The sequence below is a fragment of the Rattus rattus genome, chromosome 1 (genome assembly GCF_011064425.1).
Source record: "Rattus rattus isolate New Zealand chromosome 1, Rrattus_CSIRO_v1, whole genome shotgun sequence".
Taxonomy (NCBI): domain Eukaryota; kingdom Metazoa; phylum Chordata; class Mammalia; order Rodentia; family Muridae; genus Rattus; species Rattus rattus.
Genome location: NC_046154.1, coordinates 23684406 through 23699116, shown reverse-complemented (window position 1 = coordinate 23699116; position 14711 = coordinate 23684406). Strand labels below are relative to the sequence as shown.

Here is a 14711-nt window from a genome sequence, read left to right as displayed (position 1 = left end):
GAGGCCCTTCTGGGGTTCATGGAGATGGACTCAGAGCTGCTGGGACTGCAACCCCAGCAGGTGGTGTAGCCAGTAGCCAGCTGGATCGGCCTGCTGCCGGGATCATTTGTTTCTGGAGAACACTGGGTGCGCTTGGGGAAGGGATTGGGAAAGGACCGGATGTAACTGCAGGAAATGTTTTCCTCTGGGTCCATCCCCAGGGGCCCGACTTCCTGCCAGGCTTCCTTTAATTATATCAGACTCTGAGGCCCCAAGGTGACTGCTCTTTCCCAGAGGCCAGCGGCTGTGAAGTTCTAGACTTCAGTCTACAGGAAAGGCGTGTAACCTTTGGAGACCACCATCAACTCCCATGCACTAGCGACCCCAGTGTGCATGCACTAGTGGATTCCAGACCGTTGTGTGCTAGATGGGGATTGGCTGGCTTATAATGCTGTCTTATTTAGTTCCCAGGTCACCTAGCCAAGTAAAGTTGGTTTTGTTTTGTTTTTGCTTTTGGTTTTTTGAAACAGGGTCTCTCTGTGTAGCCCTGGCTGCCCTGGAACTCACTCTGTAGACCAGGCTGGCCTCGAACTCATAGAGATCTGCTTGCCTCTGCTTCCCACATGCTGGGACTAAAGACATGTGCCCCCATGCCCCAGCCAAGTCTGCTGTTGGGGGCTTAAGAGATGACTCAACAGCGGCTGCACAACTATGAAGACCCAATTTCAGATCCCCAGCATGCACGTGGAAAAAGAAATCAGTGTAGGATTATCTGTAATCTCATTGCTGGGTGGCCACAGGCCCAAGGGACTTTGGGGGTCAGGGTGGAGGTGGGGGTGTCCCCAGAGCTCACAAGCCAACAAGTCTTGACTATTGGTGACTTCCTGGGTTCAGTGAGGTTTTGAGACACAAGACAGTGAGTGTGGCTTGGTTTTGCTGCTATTCTGCAACACCTTGGTCACCTGTTGCCACTGCACCATGAAGACAGCGCCTTGTCTTTCCCATTCAAGGCCTTCCAGAGGTGGGCCTCACTGTGTCCATTAGAGAGTGTGGTGGTTTGAATATGCTTGGCCCAGGGAGTGGCATTATTAGAGGTATGGCCTTGCTGGAGTGGGTGTGTCACTGTGGGGGTGGGCAATGAGACCCTTCTCCTAACTACGAAACATCCAGTCTTCTCCTAGTTGCCTTAGGAACAAGAGGTAGAACTCTAAGCTCCTCCAGCCCTACGTCTGCCTGGATGCTGCCATGCTCCCGCCTTGATGATAATGGACTGAACCTCTGACCCTGTGAGCCAGCCCCAATTAAATGTTGTCCTTTATAAGAGTGGCCTTGGTCACGGTGCCTGTTCGCAGCAGTAAAACCCTAACTAAGACAGATCGGTAGGAACATTCCATGACTGTGGGCCCGGCCTAGCTCTGTCCTGTGCTCTGACTTCACATCCTCAGAGGACGAGGAGGAACTGACATCTGGTGTTGATGTCCCAAGCTCCTAGCTGTGCCACTTCCAACTCATTATAGCTAATGTTTGGGGACACCCTACATAAAACAGATGCCATTAGAAAACCAAATTCTGTTCTTTGCAGAAGCACAGCTAACAGAGTGCAGGGCAGGTTAGGAGGGAAGATTGATGAGCCAGGTCCCCAGAAAACAAACGGCGAGGGGAGGTGGCTTGGCCAGACTTCTTTATTTATCACACTGGGGGTTTGTTAAAGGCACAGATCCCATGCTGCTGTCTGCTGCCCAGGCGGGGCTGGGGGCTGGGACTGAGGAGTACAGGAGGGACGTGAGGATGGAGTGCGGCCTAACTTGGCTGTGGTACTTTAAGCAAGGGCGCAGGGGGTTCTGTCTCAGTTCTGGCCTGCCTTTCTGGATTCCCCCATGCTTATATCTCTCTCTCTCTCTCTCTGTGCCTGTCTTTTTCTTTCTCTGAGCCACACAGACACACAGACACGCACATCACAAATGCATACACAGACACACACACACCAAATGCACATACACAGACACACACACATCACACACACAGAGACACACAGAAACACCACACACACAAACACACACACCAAACACACACACACACACACACCACACAGACACACATACCACACACAGACAGACAGACACACACCAAACACACATACCACACAAACAGACACACACACCATACACACAGACACACATACACCAAACACATACTACACACATACACACACACCACACAGACAGACAGACAGACACACCAAACACACACACACCAAACACACACCAAACACACACACACACACACACACACATATACACACACACACACCACACACAAACACACACACACAAACACACACACCACACACACCAAATACACACACACACCAAAGACACACACATCACACACCAAACACACACAATACACACACACACACACACACACACACACACACACACACACACACACACCACACACCTTTATCCTCCAATAACTTCCTGTTCCCCAACTGTTTGGTGTGCTAGCCGTGAAGAGACAGCAGCTCCTGTAGGGGGCACTGCAGCTCCCTCCTTTTTCCCCCCACAGCAAGTCCAGCAGCGTCACCTGATTCATTCCTATCATCTGGGACCCCCACTCCCCGCAAAGGGAAGTTTTTACTCAAATTCCACCTGTGTCGTCTTGGCAGCCGGTGATGAGACCAGCATATGGAAAGAGAGCGCCATTAGGGAAACTGGCTCTTCTGGGGCCAAGGCAAGAATAACAAGCATACCTGGGTCTCTGAACTAAATAAGGACCTACTGTGTGCCGGGAGCTGCCATGTATCCCAGAACACAGTAAGGAGGAAGAGAAGGTGTTCCTCTGTCGGAGTAGACTGTCCTGCAGGAGAATCGCTGACATACATAGCAAGGTAACTTCAAATAATGGTCGCCCTGACAGACCAAGTGAAGTAAGGCATGGGTACCGTGACACTGGCACCACCTCAGCTGAGAGGTGGCATTTACACGGCAGCCCGAGCGGGAGGAATAGGTCAGCTGTGGGAAGAATGGGGAAGAACATCCAGCCAAAGGGAAAAATGAATGTGAAGGCCCTGAGAGAGAGTGTGTGGTGTGTCCCTGAAGAAGGGGCTGGAGAGGTGGCTCAGCGGTTAGAGCACTGGCCGCTCCTACAGGGATCTGGGTTCGATTCTCAGCATCCACATAGCAGTTCACCACCATCTGTAACTTTCAGTTCCAGGAAATCTGATGACTCCTCTGGCTTCTGTGGGCACAGAGTGCACAGATGCCAATGCAGGTAGAAAGAAGGCAGAGTGACTGAGAGAGCAGCAGCAGACGGAGTCGGTGACAGGCAGGGACATCGAGGCTCTGGCAGGCTATAAGCCATAAGTTTTATTCCAGGCATGACATACTCTCCCCTATCCCACCCCCAAGACAGGCTCTCACATCTCCTAAGCTGGCCTCTAACTTGTTATATGGCCCAGGATGACCTTGAATTCACTCCTGGTCCTCCTGCCCTCCTGAGGGCTGGGATTACAGTGTGCACCATGGGGCCAGATGAATTTGTTCTTTTCCCTTGCAATAGGATCTCATCATTCTAGCCTGTGACTCTCTTGAGACTCTCGTGAGAACTGGCAGCCCCGCTTCCCCCCCACTGTGATGGTCTGCTGTGACTTTAAAAAAATCAAAACACAACACAACAACCCTTCTCCTAGTCAAAGGAGCAGAAACGACCCTCAAATGCACGTGACAGACTCGTTAAGCCTTAGGCAAAGTAGCCAGATGCAGAGGCCACAGATGTTAGGGCTTCGTTAAGAGGAAGAGCAGTCAGATCCATGGTGATGGAATGGAAAAGGGGTTGCTATGGCCTGGGGTGGGAGGATGTTCCTGACTCCTAATGGGGACAGCTTTTTTTTTTCTTTTCTTTTTTTTCCCCCTAAAATTAGCTGAGGGTGATGACAAAATGACTATAAATATACCAAAAATATTAATTACACACAGAATGAATATATCTCGTGGCATATAAATGTTATTTCAATGAAATTACTTGGGATTTAGAGAGAGAGAGAGAGAGAGAGAGAGAGAGAGAGAGAGAGAGAGAGTGTGTGTTAGTTCTCGGGTGTCTCTAGATGACCTTGCTGTGAAGCTGAGGATGACCTTGAACTTATGATCTTCCTAGTTCCATTTTCTGAGTGTCAGGATCACAAGCACGCATCACCATACCGGAGTGTGTGTGTGTGTGTGTGTGTGTGTGTGTGAGTGTGTGTATGTATGTGTGTGTGTATGTGTGCATGTTTGTGTATGAGTGTGTGCACATGTGTGAGAGTGTGAGTGTGTGTGTGCATGTGCATGTATGTGTGTGAGTGTGTGCATGTGTGTGCATGTGTGTATATGTGTATGTGTGTGAGTGTGTGAGTGTGCATGTATGTGTATGTGTGTGAGTGTGTATGTGTGTATATGTGTGTGAGTGTGTATGCGTGTGCATGTGTGTGTATGTATGTGTGTGTATGTGTGTGTGCATGTGTATGTGTGTGTGTGTATGTGTGTGTGCATGTGTGTGTATGTGTGTTTATGTGTATATGTGTGTGAGTGTATGTGTGCGTGTGGAGTGTGTGTGTGTGTGTGTGTAATGGAAAGACGGGTTACAAAGGTTGGAGCTATCCCTCTGGCAGTGACATCACCTGGGCTGACCTAGGATAGGTGCAGGAGAGAGGCTCGAAGATGCAAAGAATGTTCTAGAACCAGAGCTGGCACTGGCTGGCATGTTGGGAGGAGAGAGGGGAAGCAGTGTGACTCTGAGTCCCAACTGTGGTCTCTGGCTCACTGGCTGATGGGGACATCCTGAGACAGAAATCTGGTATGATTCAGTCTGCCAGGCTCCTAATTCCAGAGCTGCCTGTGATGGCATCTAAAAGGCCCCGAGACCCAGTGATGTCATTGGAGAAGGCTGTGGAGAGGAGGCCCTTGGCTTGTGTGGCTGCAGATGCCGCTGTGGGGGTGGTAAGTGGTTTCGGCTGGATTCACCAGCACTGACAGGACTGGACTGTGATTAACTAGAAAATAGCTCTGTACTGGGGACCTGGATGACCTTGGCTCAGCTCCTGTGGTGTCCAGGTACAGGGAGAGGTTTGTTTTCTGAGGTTTCTGTGTGACTCCTCAAAGAAGGGTAGCAGATGACCAAAGATGTCCCAAGTGGACACTGTTTTTAGCCTGGTGGGGGCTGATTTCACTGCCCACCAGCTTCCTGGGCCCTTTGAGCAAAACCAGTGACCCGGCCGCACCCCTGGGTGCTGTGGGCATCACTGGGCAGAGTTGGGGACCAGCTGGGTTTCCCTGGTGTGAGTTTTGGAGTGTTGAGCATTGAACAACTGATCCAAGAGTTTTTCTCTGCATGAAACTCCCCTCCCCTCCACCCTGCTACCAGAAGAGACAGGAAAACAGAGACAGAGAGCTGAGAGTTAGTTCTGTACACACTGCTGACATCAGTTTGTTATCTTCCATTAGTTAAAGTCAGATGGGCCGCTGGTTCAAGACTCAATGTCCCGATTCTGCTCTACCACATATGGGGGACATCACCTCCTGAATCAGAGGTAGGGAGTTCAAGGCCAGACTGGGATGTCTGAGACCCTGTTTCAGAAACGAACAAAACCCAACTATTCTCAGCCAATGAGTAGGATATGAGCTGCTCAGATTTGGGGTGGTAGATCCTCCCTGTAGGGGGAATAGGGTGGAGAGTGGGTAGGGGGTGGGTGTGCAGACCACAGCAGCCCCTAGGAACAGATGTTTGACTCGAGCCAACTTGCCGCTCTGCAGGTTAAGTTACTAGCTTTTCCCGAGTCTCTTCCCTCCCAAAGCAGCAGGAAGACCCTAGAACCAGAACGAATTAGGCCTCCCACACCGCTCAGGAGGAGGGGCCTCCCAGGCTGGTGCTTCCCTCCCTGGCAGCCCCTGCCTGGCCTCCTCTACCTGACTTCAGCTGGAGCCCCTGGGCAGCCAGCAAATCATCATCCCAGTTTTCCAATTTCAACCAACTCGGGGCTAATGGCAAACGCTTGCTCAGTGAGAGAAGCAGAAAAGCATTTGGATTTATTGCTTAGAGAGTTTGTTCCATCTCCTGGGTCTGTTTCATGCTGTTTTCTCTAAGTTTCAAAGCATTGTGTTTAAAAAGGAGGACTTCCGATGGCAGTGTTTTGCCTCATGTTTAAGTGGGGGTTCTATAGTTTACAAAAACGTTGGCATAGTAACAATAACAACCGTCACTGCTGTGAATGGTGTTCCGCAGGGGGGACTCACGAAACGCCAATGTTCCCACCAACTGAGAAGCTGGGCTCAGAGAGGTTAGGGGGTTGTCCAAGGCCACCCAGCCCAGGGCAGGGCACAGCTGACCATAGGTCCACCTGGCTTCTGGCCCTCTGGTGAGGTGACTCCTTCTTCTCTCAGCTTGACCCTGACCTACCTCAGTCCTCTGAGGACAAACTGTGAGCGAGAAAAGCCAAAATGGGACAAAACCCAGGGGTGTGCTCGGCAAACGGTCAAAGGAGAAATCAGTTTAAAAATAACCAGTTGCATACCAGGGGACACTTGCGATCCCAAACAGAACGTTTTGTGCTAAGATCGTTCGTTTATTTATTTATTTATTTATTTATTTATTTATTTATTTATTTATTTTTCCTGCAACAGAGCTAAGCCTGAGGGTCTGGCAGGGTCTGAGGAGGACACTTGCTTTCAAAGTTCTAATTCTGTGCTGGTTAATGGCAGCTTGCAGCCACATGCGGCTCTTAAAATTGAAGTGAAGAACATCGAGACTGTATTTTTGTCGCGCCTGGCACTGTGCTTCGGCTCCGAGGCACGTGGCCAAGCCTGGGCCACAGAACCTCAGGAAATCCCTCCGGCCAGCCCTTCAGCCGCCAGCTGCCTGCTCCTGTCTCCCCTGCTGTCTATTTAGAGGTGACATCATGGGGGCACATCTGTTTTGATGTAGATCCTGCCTCCAGCTCAGGAGCCAATAGATGCTATGGCGACGATTCTCCCTGCCCCGCCTCCTAGAGCAGCTGAAGCTTCAGGGGTGTAAAGGAAAACCAGCCAATTACGGGGTGACCCCAGACCAGGGCCTGATTGCTCAGAGTCCTGGCACATTCATGTCTGCCAGGGAATCAGGACCCACAATAGGCTGGTGTGTGTGTGTGTGTGTGTGTGTGTGTGTGTGTGTGTGTGTGTGTGTGTACAGAGGTCAGAGGTCAACGTAGGGCCTCTCCCTCAGCTTCACTCAACCTTCTGAGACAGTCTTTTACACGGGTTCTGGGGATCTGAACTCAGGAACTTGAAGCTTGGGAGGCAGGCACTTTATCCACTGAGCTGGATCCCCCAACCTTGCTCTTTATAAGCAGGTTCCCAGGTGCTTCCTGTGCACATTTAGTTCGAGAAGCTCTGATTTAGGAGCCAGGCTGAGCCACCCGGTGTGATGTCATTCAAACCTAGAAAACCAGGCGTGTTTCCAGCCGGGCCTCCACAGAGCTCCTCCATCAGCAGCCGTGAGTGAGTCACAGAGCCACAGACAGGTGCCAGGTCAGACTCTACAGCGACAGCTGTGGCCTCCTCTCATACTGACTGTCACCTGCCAGGCATGAGGGAAGACGATGGTGACAGAACCCAGGGCTTGGCTCAAGCTAGGAGAGTGAGCTGCCTTTGATCTGTACCCCTAGAATGAAAAACCCATCTTGGCCTCAGGGTGTTCCCCAAAGATCTCCAGTTTTGCTTTGTGTGTGTGTGTGTGTTTGTGACACACACATGTGCGAGCACTCATCCACATGGGGATATGTGTGTGGATGCCAGAGGTTACATGGAGTGTCTTTCTCTATTACTCTCCACCATTAACAAAAGAATTATTTTTACGAGTGTCTGTGTGGGTACGTCCATGTGTACCCGAGGAGCCCAGAAGAGGCTGCTGGATCATGTGGAGATAGAGTTACAGGCAGTCAGGAAACACCAACACAGATGCTGACCATCAAACCTGGGTTCCCTTACCCGAGAGCCATCGCCCCAGTCTCCCCTCTATGGTATGTTTGAGGCAGGGTCTCTCCCTGAACCTCACTAATTTGATTAGACGGGTTAGCCAGTGAGCTCTAGAGATGCACGGGTTCCCCTCCCCAGCTCTGGGATTGCAGACAAGTGCCATCCAGTGCAGGGGCTGGTGAGGTGGGGGTGGGGGTATCCCTACCTGGGCACGTGGGATTTGAACTGAGGTCCTCATGCTTGTGCACAAGCACTTTACCAGTTCAGCATCAGCCACCAGCTTTTGGCTCCCGCATCCCCAGCACATCTGAACCCATGCACATGGCTCGATGAGGGCACCTAGCCAGACTATGCTCTCCATTCTCTGTGATGCTTCAGGGCTCAGGGCCTGGGCAGGCGGTGAGGAAAACTCGAGAGAGAGGTAAGCATTGAGGTGTTTGTGAGGTGAAGCTGGGTAGGAGCTGCAGGCTGCTGTAGGGAAGGCAGCCTAAGGCTTGCCATAGGCCCTCTCCTGCCTCGGGGATCTGCGTCACCCCCAGTGCATGTCGGTTCTCAGCTGCCTCGGGCCTTCCTTATTTTTATCCCTGGTGTGGTGTTCCATGCTGAGACGATTCTATTTCCCCCACCTGCAAGGGCCCTCCTGGAGAATGAACGTTAAAATAGCCATTTTTACAAGTTGCTCCCAGCAGAAAGACCAAGGACAAGGATGTGACATGGGCCCAGCAGGGAGCCTGGGGACTTTGGAGGGAGAGACATTCTAGCTGACACCACCTAGGGAAGAGCTGGGCACGGTGGGAGGAAGAGAGGCCAGGTTGCTGTCATAACTCTTTAGTATTCTGGAAAAAGCCTGGCAAATGGAACACTCAATTCAAGGCCCCGTATGTAGGCTGTGAACTGCGTTTGTGTTCTGTGAACATTGGATGCTCAGGCCTTGGGGAGGTGCCAATCAAGATGCTTCTCCACCCTTGACTATGGCAGCTGGCGCCCAGGCTAAGCCCAGTGAAACTGATAGAGCAGATCTGGGTACTTTGGACTCAGTCATCCTATTGGGGACCTGTAAGGCCATCCATAGTTCTTATAGGACCCCTGGCCACCAAATCTTTTCTTGTCTTTTCTTTTTTAAATTAATTCATTTATTATATACACACCAGAAGAGGGCAACAGGTTCTATTACAGATGGTCATGACCCTGGGATTTGAACTCAGGACCTCTGGAAGAGCAGTCAGTGCTCTTAACCACTGAGCCATCTCTCCAGCTCTCTTGTTCCTTTTGAGGTCTAGCTGTTGCATTGTTCCTGGAGCCACTCACCAGCTATTCAATACAGGCTATTGCTGCTGTCAAAGCCACAACTAAGAATCCTCAAAGACTCAAACCCGAACGCCCAGCATTCGATACACACAGCACGAGACGGCGCACAGTGGAAAACTATACAGCCAGGAAGAGTGCTGACATACGTGTATTTTTTTTTTGACATGGAAAGATGTTGACAATATATAGTTAAGTGCAAAAGCGGGTTATAAGAAAACAGTATGCATAGGATGACACCACGTTTGCAAAATATATTTTCTATATATTCATAGAAAAAGGTCTAGAAGAAAATATAACCGTATTAATTCCGGAGAGTAGGATGGTGACCGTATTTCCTTTCCGATTAGCTTGGTTTCTTAATTGTCCTACAGTGTTTGTGCAGTGAGTGTCCCTTTTCCTTTGACTTGTGTGCTATGGGTAGCAGGAGACTCTGTTCTGTGACACCTGATCATAGTGTGTGACTGATGCTCTGAGGGTCGGGGTTCCTGCTACAGGGACTGTGCAAGCGCAACTCTCTGTTCAGGAAGAGCTGGGCCATCGGAGCCTCCAGAGCAAGGAGGCAGTGGATGCTGGACCACAGGGTATCAGGAGCATCTTGCTGGTTTTCATAGCAACCTTAGCAGGTGGGACTTCTGCTGATAGAAAAGAGCCCAGTAAGGTGAGGTGACTGACTGGTCTGGGCTCACACAGTGGGTCACCAGGCCTGGAGCCCAATTACCTTGATGGCCAGTTGACAAGCACTGTCTACCGAAGGGGCTGGGAGAGAGTCAACATTACCCAGGACCTCAGCTGTGTCCAGGCTGCAAGTGGATCTGTTGGAAAGGAAAGCCTGCTAGTTCAGGGTAGGGACTGGGCCTCCACACCATGCGGATGGCTTCTGGGTTCATAGATGGGCGCAGAGAGACTGACAAGGAGTCTGGGTTAGAAGACATCATCGCACTATTTCTGTCCCTGTCTGTACATAGCTACTACTTGTCTTTGGCTCTTGGCTTAAAAGTCCTTATTGTCCCTAACCCCGGGGACAGGCTATTGTTGTCTCAGCCTCCTGTGTCCTTGTCGGTAGTCTTCCCACCGACATAGGCGGGCATCATGTATGATCCAAGTGCCCTGACTGCAGGGCAGAGACCATCTAACCCCGGTGGAGGGAGGGGCACATGGATGATTGACAGCAGATCAACAAAGGACCTGGTGGCCAGGAGATTCTGGAGGCAAGGCTTACTCCTGCCTTTTCCTCTGGCTGTGTGACCTCAGGCAAACAGACTCACCTCCCTGGGCTTCTTCCGAGCCTCCATCAGAGTATGCCTACCCAACTCTACCCAAAGGGCTGGCTTCACATTTTCTGGATTTCTGGGGCTAATTGAAGGGAGACGGAGAAGCTCGACAGCGAGGCAGCCGGTGACTGCTTCTGATGACACTGTAGGGACATTTTTTTCCCAGGAGCCACTGGTGGCCAATGAGTCCGATCTTACTTCTTATTCAATGAACTCCTTTATTCTACTTCACATATATTTTTTTTCCATTACAGTAATGAAAATAACATCAGTGATTTGTAACATTTGGGACCAAAGCAAAGGGGAAGCGTTTCCTTGAATGATGGGGTAGGTGACACAAAGTGGGACAGAGTCTACGACGGGTGAAAGGCATTGAAAGCAGATGGGTCGAGTGTGTGTGTGTGTGTGTGTGTGTGTGTGTGTGTGTGTGTGTGTGCAAACACTTATGGTCTCCTTGAGTTAGGTGACACCGTGATTTTGAAAATTATGATCATCATAAAACTCAAATGGGTAGAGAGGAAAAAAAAAAGTAAAGTCAAGCAAAACTGAACTCCTGAAACCAAAAAGGAAACGGAATCAAATACATGAGATGGATATGCAAACCTCCAGTCCTTTGGCCCAGTGACAGCAAGTGTGGGGGCACAGAAATTCCCCCGTAGAAAGGAACACGTAGGCGCCTCGGACCACAGCCCGGGCCCCATGCTGGTACATCACCAGCTCCTGTCTCCTCACAGAGGAAAAAAAGTCGTCTGTCCGACACATCCGTCCAGGGTCTGCCCACCGTGGGCCTTCCGTCCCCAGTGCCTCTGAGAACGGTCCCGGATCCCAAGAAAGTAGAGGCGTCCCTGAGACACGGGCGTGGAGACAGTGGTCAGTGGCGGTGCCCCGCCACGCTGGAGCTGTCCGAGCGGTTGACGGGCAGTGGATGAGCCTCGGTGTTGAACACCCAGTCTTCCAGTGACAGCACATCATCTTCAGAGAACAGAAGATAGAGATATCTGTGTGGCGGGGCAGGGAAGGAGAGAGCAGTTAGTGTGGGGGAGGGGGCACTGCCGGTGCTGGTCCTGAGGAAACACGGATGCTGAGCTGTATCCCGAGACCTATTCAATTCTGGCAACACCCACTGCTTCATCCCCTGATCCACTCTGCTGTGAGCCCTGTGGACTTTAGAGCCTAGACTTGCTCTTGGTCTGGTGGCCCGGGCTCTGTACCTGCCCAAAGTGTTACTAGGTTCCCAGGCTGTGGTTAAATTCCCGCAGGGCAGTGACACAGCTGGGTTCTGGGAACTCTAGGCTCTGGCGTGGGGACTTACTAGGAGGGACCACAAGAGTAAGACACAGCTCAGGACTCTGAGCAGAGCGAGGGAGGAAGGGCAGCGGGGCAGCTGACTCTACCTGAAACAGATAGGAGACTGCCCAGCACTCCAAGCTGGGCTGCAGAGGTTACAGGGGGACAGGACCAATGTCACATGTCACGTGGTGGTCTGTGTGTGAGTGTGAGTATGTGTGAGTGTGTGGTGTGTGTATGTATGTGTATGTGTGTGTCTGTGAGTGTGTGGTGTGGGTATGTGTGTGTGTCTGTGAGTGTGTGGTGTGGATATGTGTGAGTGTGTGTGTGAATGTGTGTGTCTGTGAGTGTGTGTGTGTGTGTGTGTGTGTGTGTGTGTGCATGTGTGTGTGTGTCTGAATTTTGAAACAAAGAATGGCAAAGGACGGGGTGAAGGGGTTTGGGGAAGCACCTCTGTGGTGAGCGTTGGGGCTCTTGGGAAGAATGAGGCCTGACCAGAGCTCAGCCTGCTGTGCAGCCCTGGGGACCCTTAGCCTCTACCGCCCATAGGGCCTCCTTGCCTGTGACTCCTGAGCTGTGGGCCTGACCTGGGAAGAGCTGTACTCACTTCAGTGTCTCAGCCAGGAAGAAGCTCTGTTGCCTGTTGTCGTGGTTGGGGTTACTGCTATACACGTCCTGGATCCCCGAGAAGCCGCCTTCTGTCCGGCAGTGTTTCTCCAGGGCCTGGAGAAAGGGAGCAGCAGCTTAATGAGGGGAGGAGATGTCCAGTGGCTGGAGCTCAACAACACACAGGTCCCAACCCTTGGCTGGCTACTTGGGGGGAGGGAGGGTCCAGCTACGTCCTTCTTCCCAGGTCAGCCTGACCACACCACCTCCACTCGCTCTGATGCTTTCCCAGGTAAGTGAGCAATTCCCCAGTATGAGTCTAGCCCTGGCTTCTCCACCTTCCAGGGACCTGGGTGACCTGGTGACCAACACCGTCACCACAGAGGTAAGGATGTCAAGGATGATTGCTGGCAATCTGCAGGGCCCTCTGGGATCCAGAGAACAGGCTCAGAGGCCTTCGGGCTTACTGCTGCTTTTCTCTACATCCAGCATGGCCCCCTTCTGCTCTGAGGACAAACATAACCAAGAACCAGGGCCTCAGGGAAGCAAGTCCCTGCATGAGTCCTCAGAGTCCTAAATGTAAGCTGGAGTGTGTGCTGCCAGGATGGCCTGTCCCCAAAGCAGGTGACCCTTGTTGGCATGGGCACGGGGTGGGGTGGGCTTGTGGGAAGAGGGACAAAGGACCTATCAGAGAATTTTCTGGAAGCACTACCCTTGTCTTCTCCATTTACCCCATGTGGTACTTTAAATAAGAATGGTCGGGTTGGGGATTTAGCTCAGTGGTAGAGCGCTTGCCTAGGAAGCGCAAGGCCCTGGGTTCGGTCCCCAGCTCTGAAAAAAAGAAAAAAAAAAAAAAAAAAAAAAAAAAAAAAAGAATGGTCCCACGGGGGCTGGAGAGATGGCTCAGCGGTTAAGAGCACCCGACTATTCTTCCAGAGGTCCTGAGTTCAATTCCCAGCAACCACATGGTGGCTCACAACCATCTGTAATGGGATCTGATGCCCTCTTCTGGTGTGTCTGAAGACAGCTACAGTGTATTTATATATAATAAATGAATAAATCTTTAAAAAAAAAAAAGAATAGTCCCATAGGCTCATCTATTTGAATGCATAGTCCCAAGGAATGGAACTCTTTGAGAAGGATAAGGAGGTGTGGCTTTGTTGGTGTGGGTGTGGCCTTGTCATTGGGGGTAGGCTTTGAGGTTTCAAGAGCCTATCCCAGGCTCAGTTTCAGCTTTAGTCTCTTTTCCTCTTCTCTCTCTTTCTCTGTCTCTCTCTCCCTCTTGTCTCTCTGTCTCTGTCTCTCCCTCTCCCTCTTGTCTCTCTGTCTCTGTCTCTCTCTCCCTCTTGTCTCTCTGTCTCTGTCTCTCTGTGGATCAGGATAGAGCTCTCACTACTTCTCCAGCACCATGCCTGCTGCCAAGCTGCCTCTCATGACAAGAATGAAAATCTCTGACTCTGTAAGGAAGCTCTCAATTATGTGCCTCCTCTTATAAGAGCTGCTTTGGTCATGGTGTCTCTCCACAACAGAACAGCGACTAAGACACCCCAGGAGGGCCAGGTTCCTAATGGGTGCTTGTAATGGAGGGAAGACCATGGGGATTGGAGGGTTGCTAGAGATTGAGTAGCATGCTCTGCTGGCTGGCAGCTGGCCCTGTTTCAAAGGAGGCACCTGAAGTAGGCCATGCAGGTTCCGGGGCCAGGAGCAGTACCGCTAAGGCATAGCAACTAGATGTTGGTGGGGTGGCCACCAGCCTTGTCCCCAAGGTCACAGACACTTGCACTCTCCTTAACAATGTCAGCCTTGCCTCAGAAAGGCCTCCCAGGGCTGGGTGCGTGTGCTCTTGGTTCCGCAGCCTCCTGCCTAACTCTCCCATCCCACCGTTTGGCCGGAGGGCAGCCTGGCTGCCTCCCTGTGGTTCCTGAGCTAGAGGCTCATTTTCCAGGGACAGCGGCTAAGCCACACTCACCATCACCACCTCCCAGCCCCACTCCCTGTAGATGGGGTCGTGTGTCTGCCGCCACAGGTACATGTAGCTCTCCACCACCTCAGGTCGCAGGATGTAATAGCTCTCGCTCAGCTGTGTGGCCACCGCCTCTCTGCCAGAGTTGAACCAGAAGGCCTCAGGCCCCAGCTTGGTGTCTGTGGGACAGATCAACAACCAGTCAGAACCCCGGCTTCCTAATTCCCTGGACCCTGTCTAGAATACAGCTGGATGGGTGTGGGCAGAGGGCTGAGATGGGGTAGCCTTGTCAATTGTCCCTCGGGGTTG

General features: G+C 51.5%; 1 protein-coding gene across 1 annotated transcript in view; it reads right to left on the bottom strand.

Moving 5' to 3' along the window:
- Positions 1-9407: 9407 nt before the first annotated feature.
- Positions 9408-14711, bottom strand: part of Man1c1 (mannosidase alpha class 1C member 1) — a 138973-nt gene continuing 133669 nt past the window's right edge. Inside the window, exons 10-12 of the mRNA XM_032896378.1 lie at positions 14409-14581; positions 12441-12556; positions 9408-11544 (exon numbers count right to left, since the gene is read on the bottom strand). Of these exons, the coding sequence (XP_032752269.1) occupies positions 11418-11544; positions 12441-12556; positions 14409-14581 (416 nt within the window). The 3' untranslated portion in view covers positions 9408-11417. The remainder of the gene's footprint in view (positions 11545-12440; positions 12557-14408; positions 14582-14711) is intronic.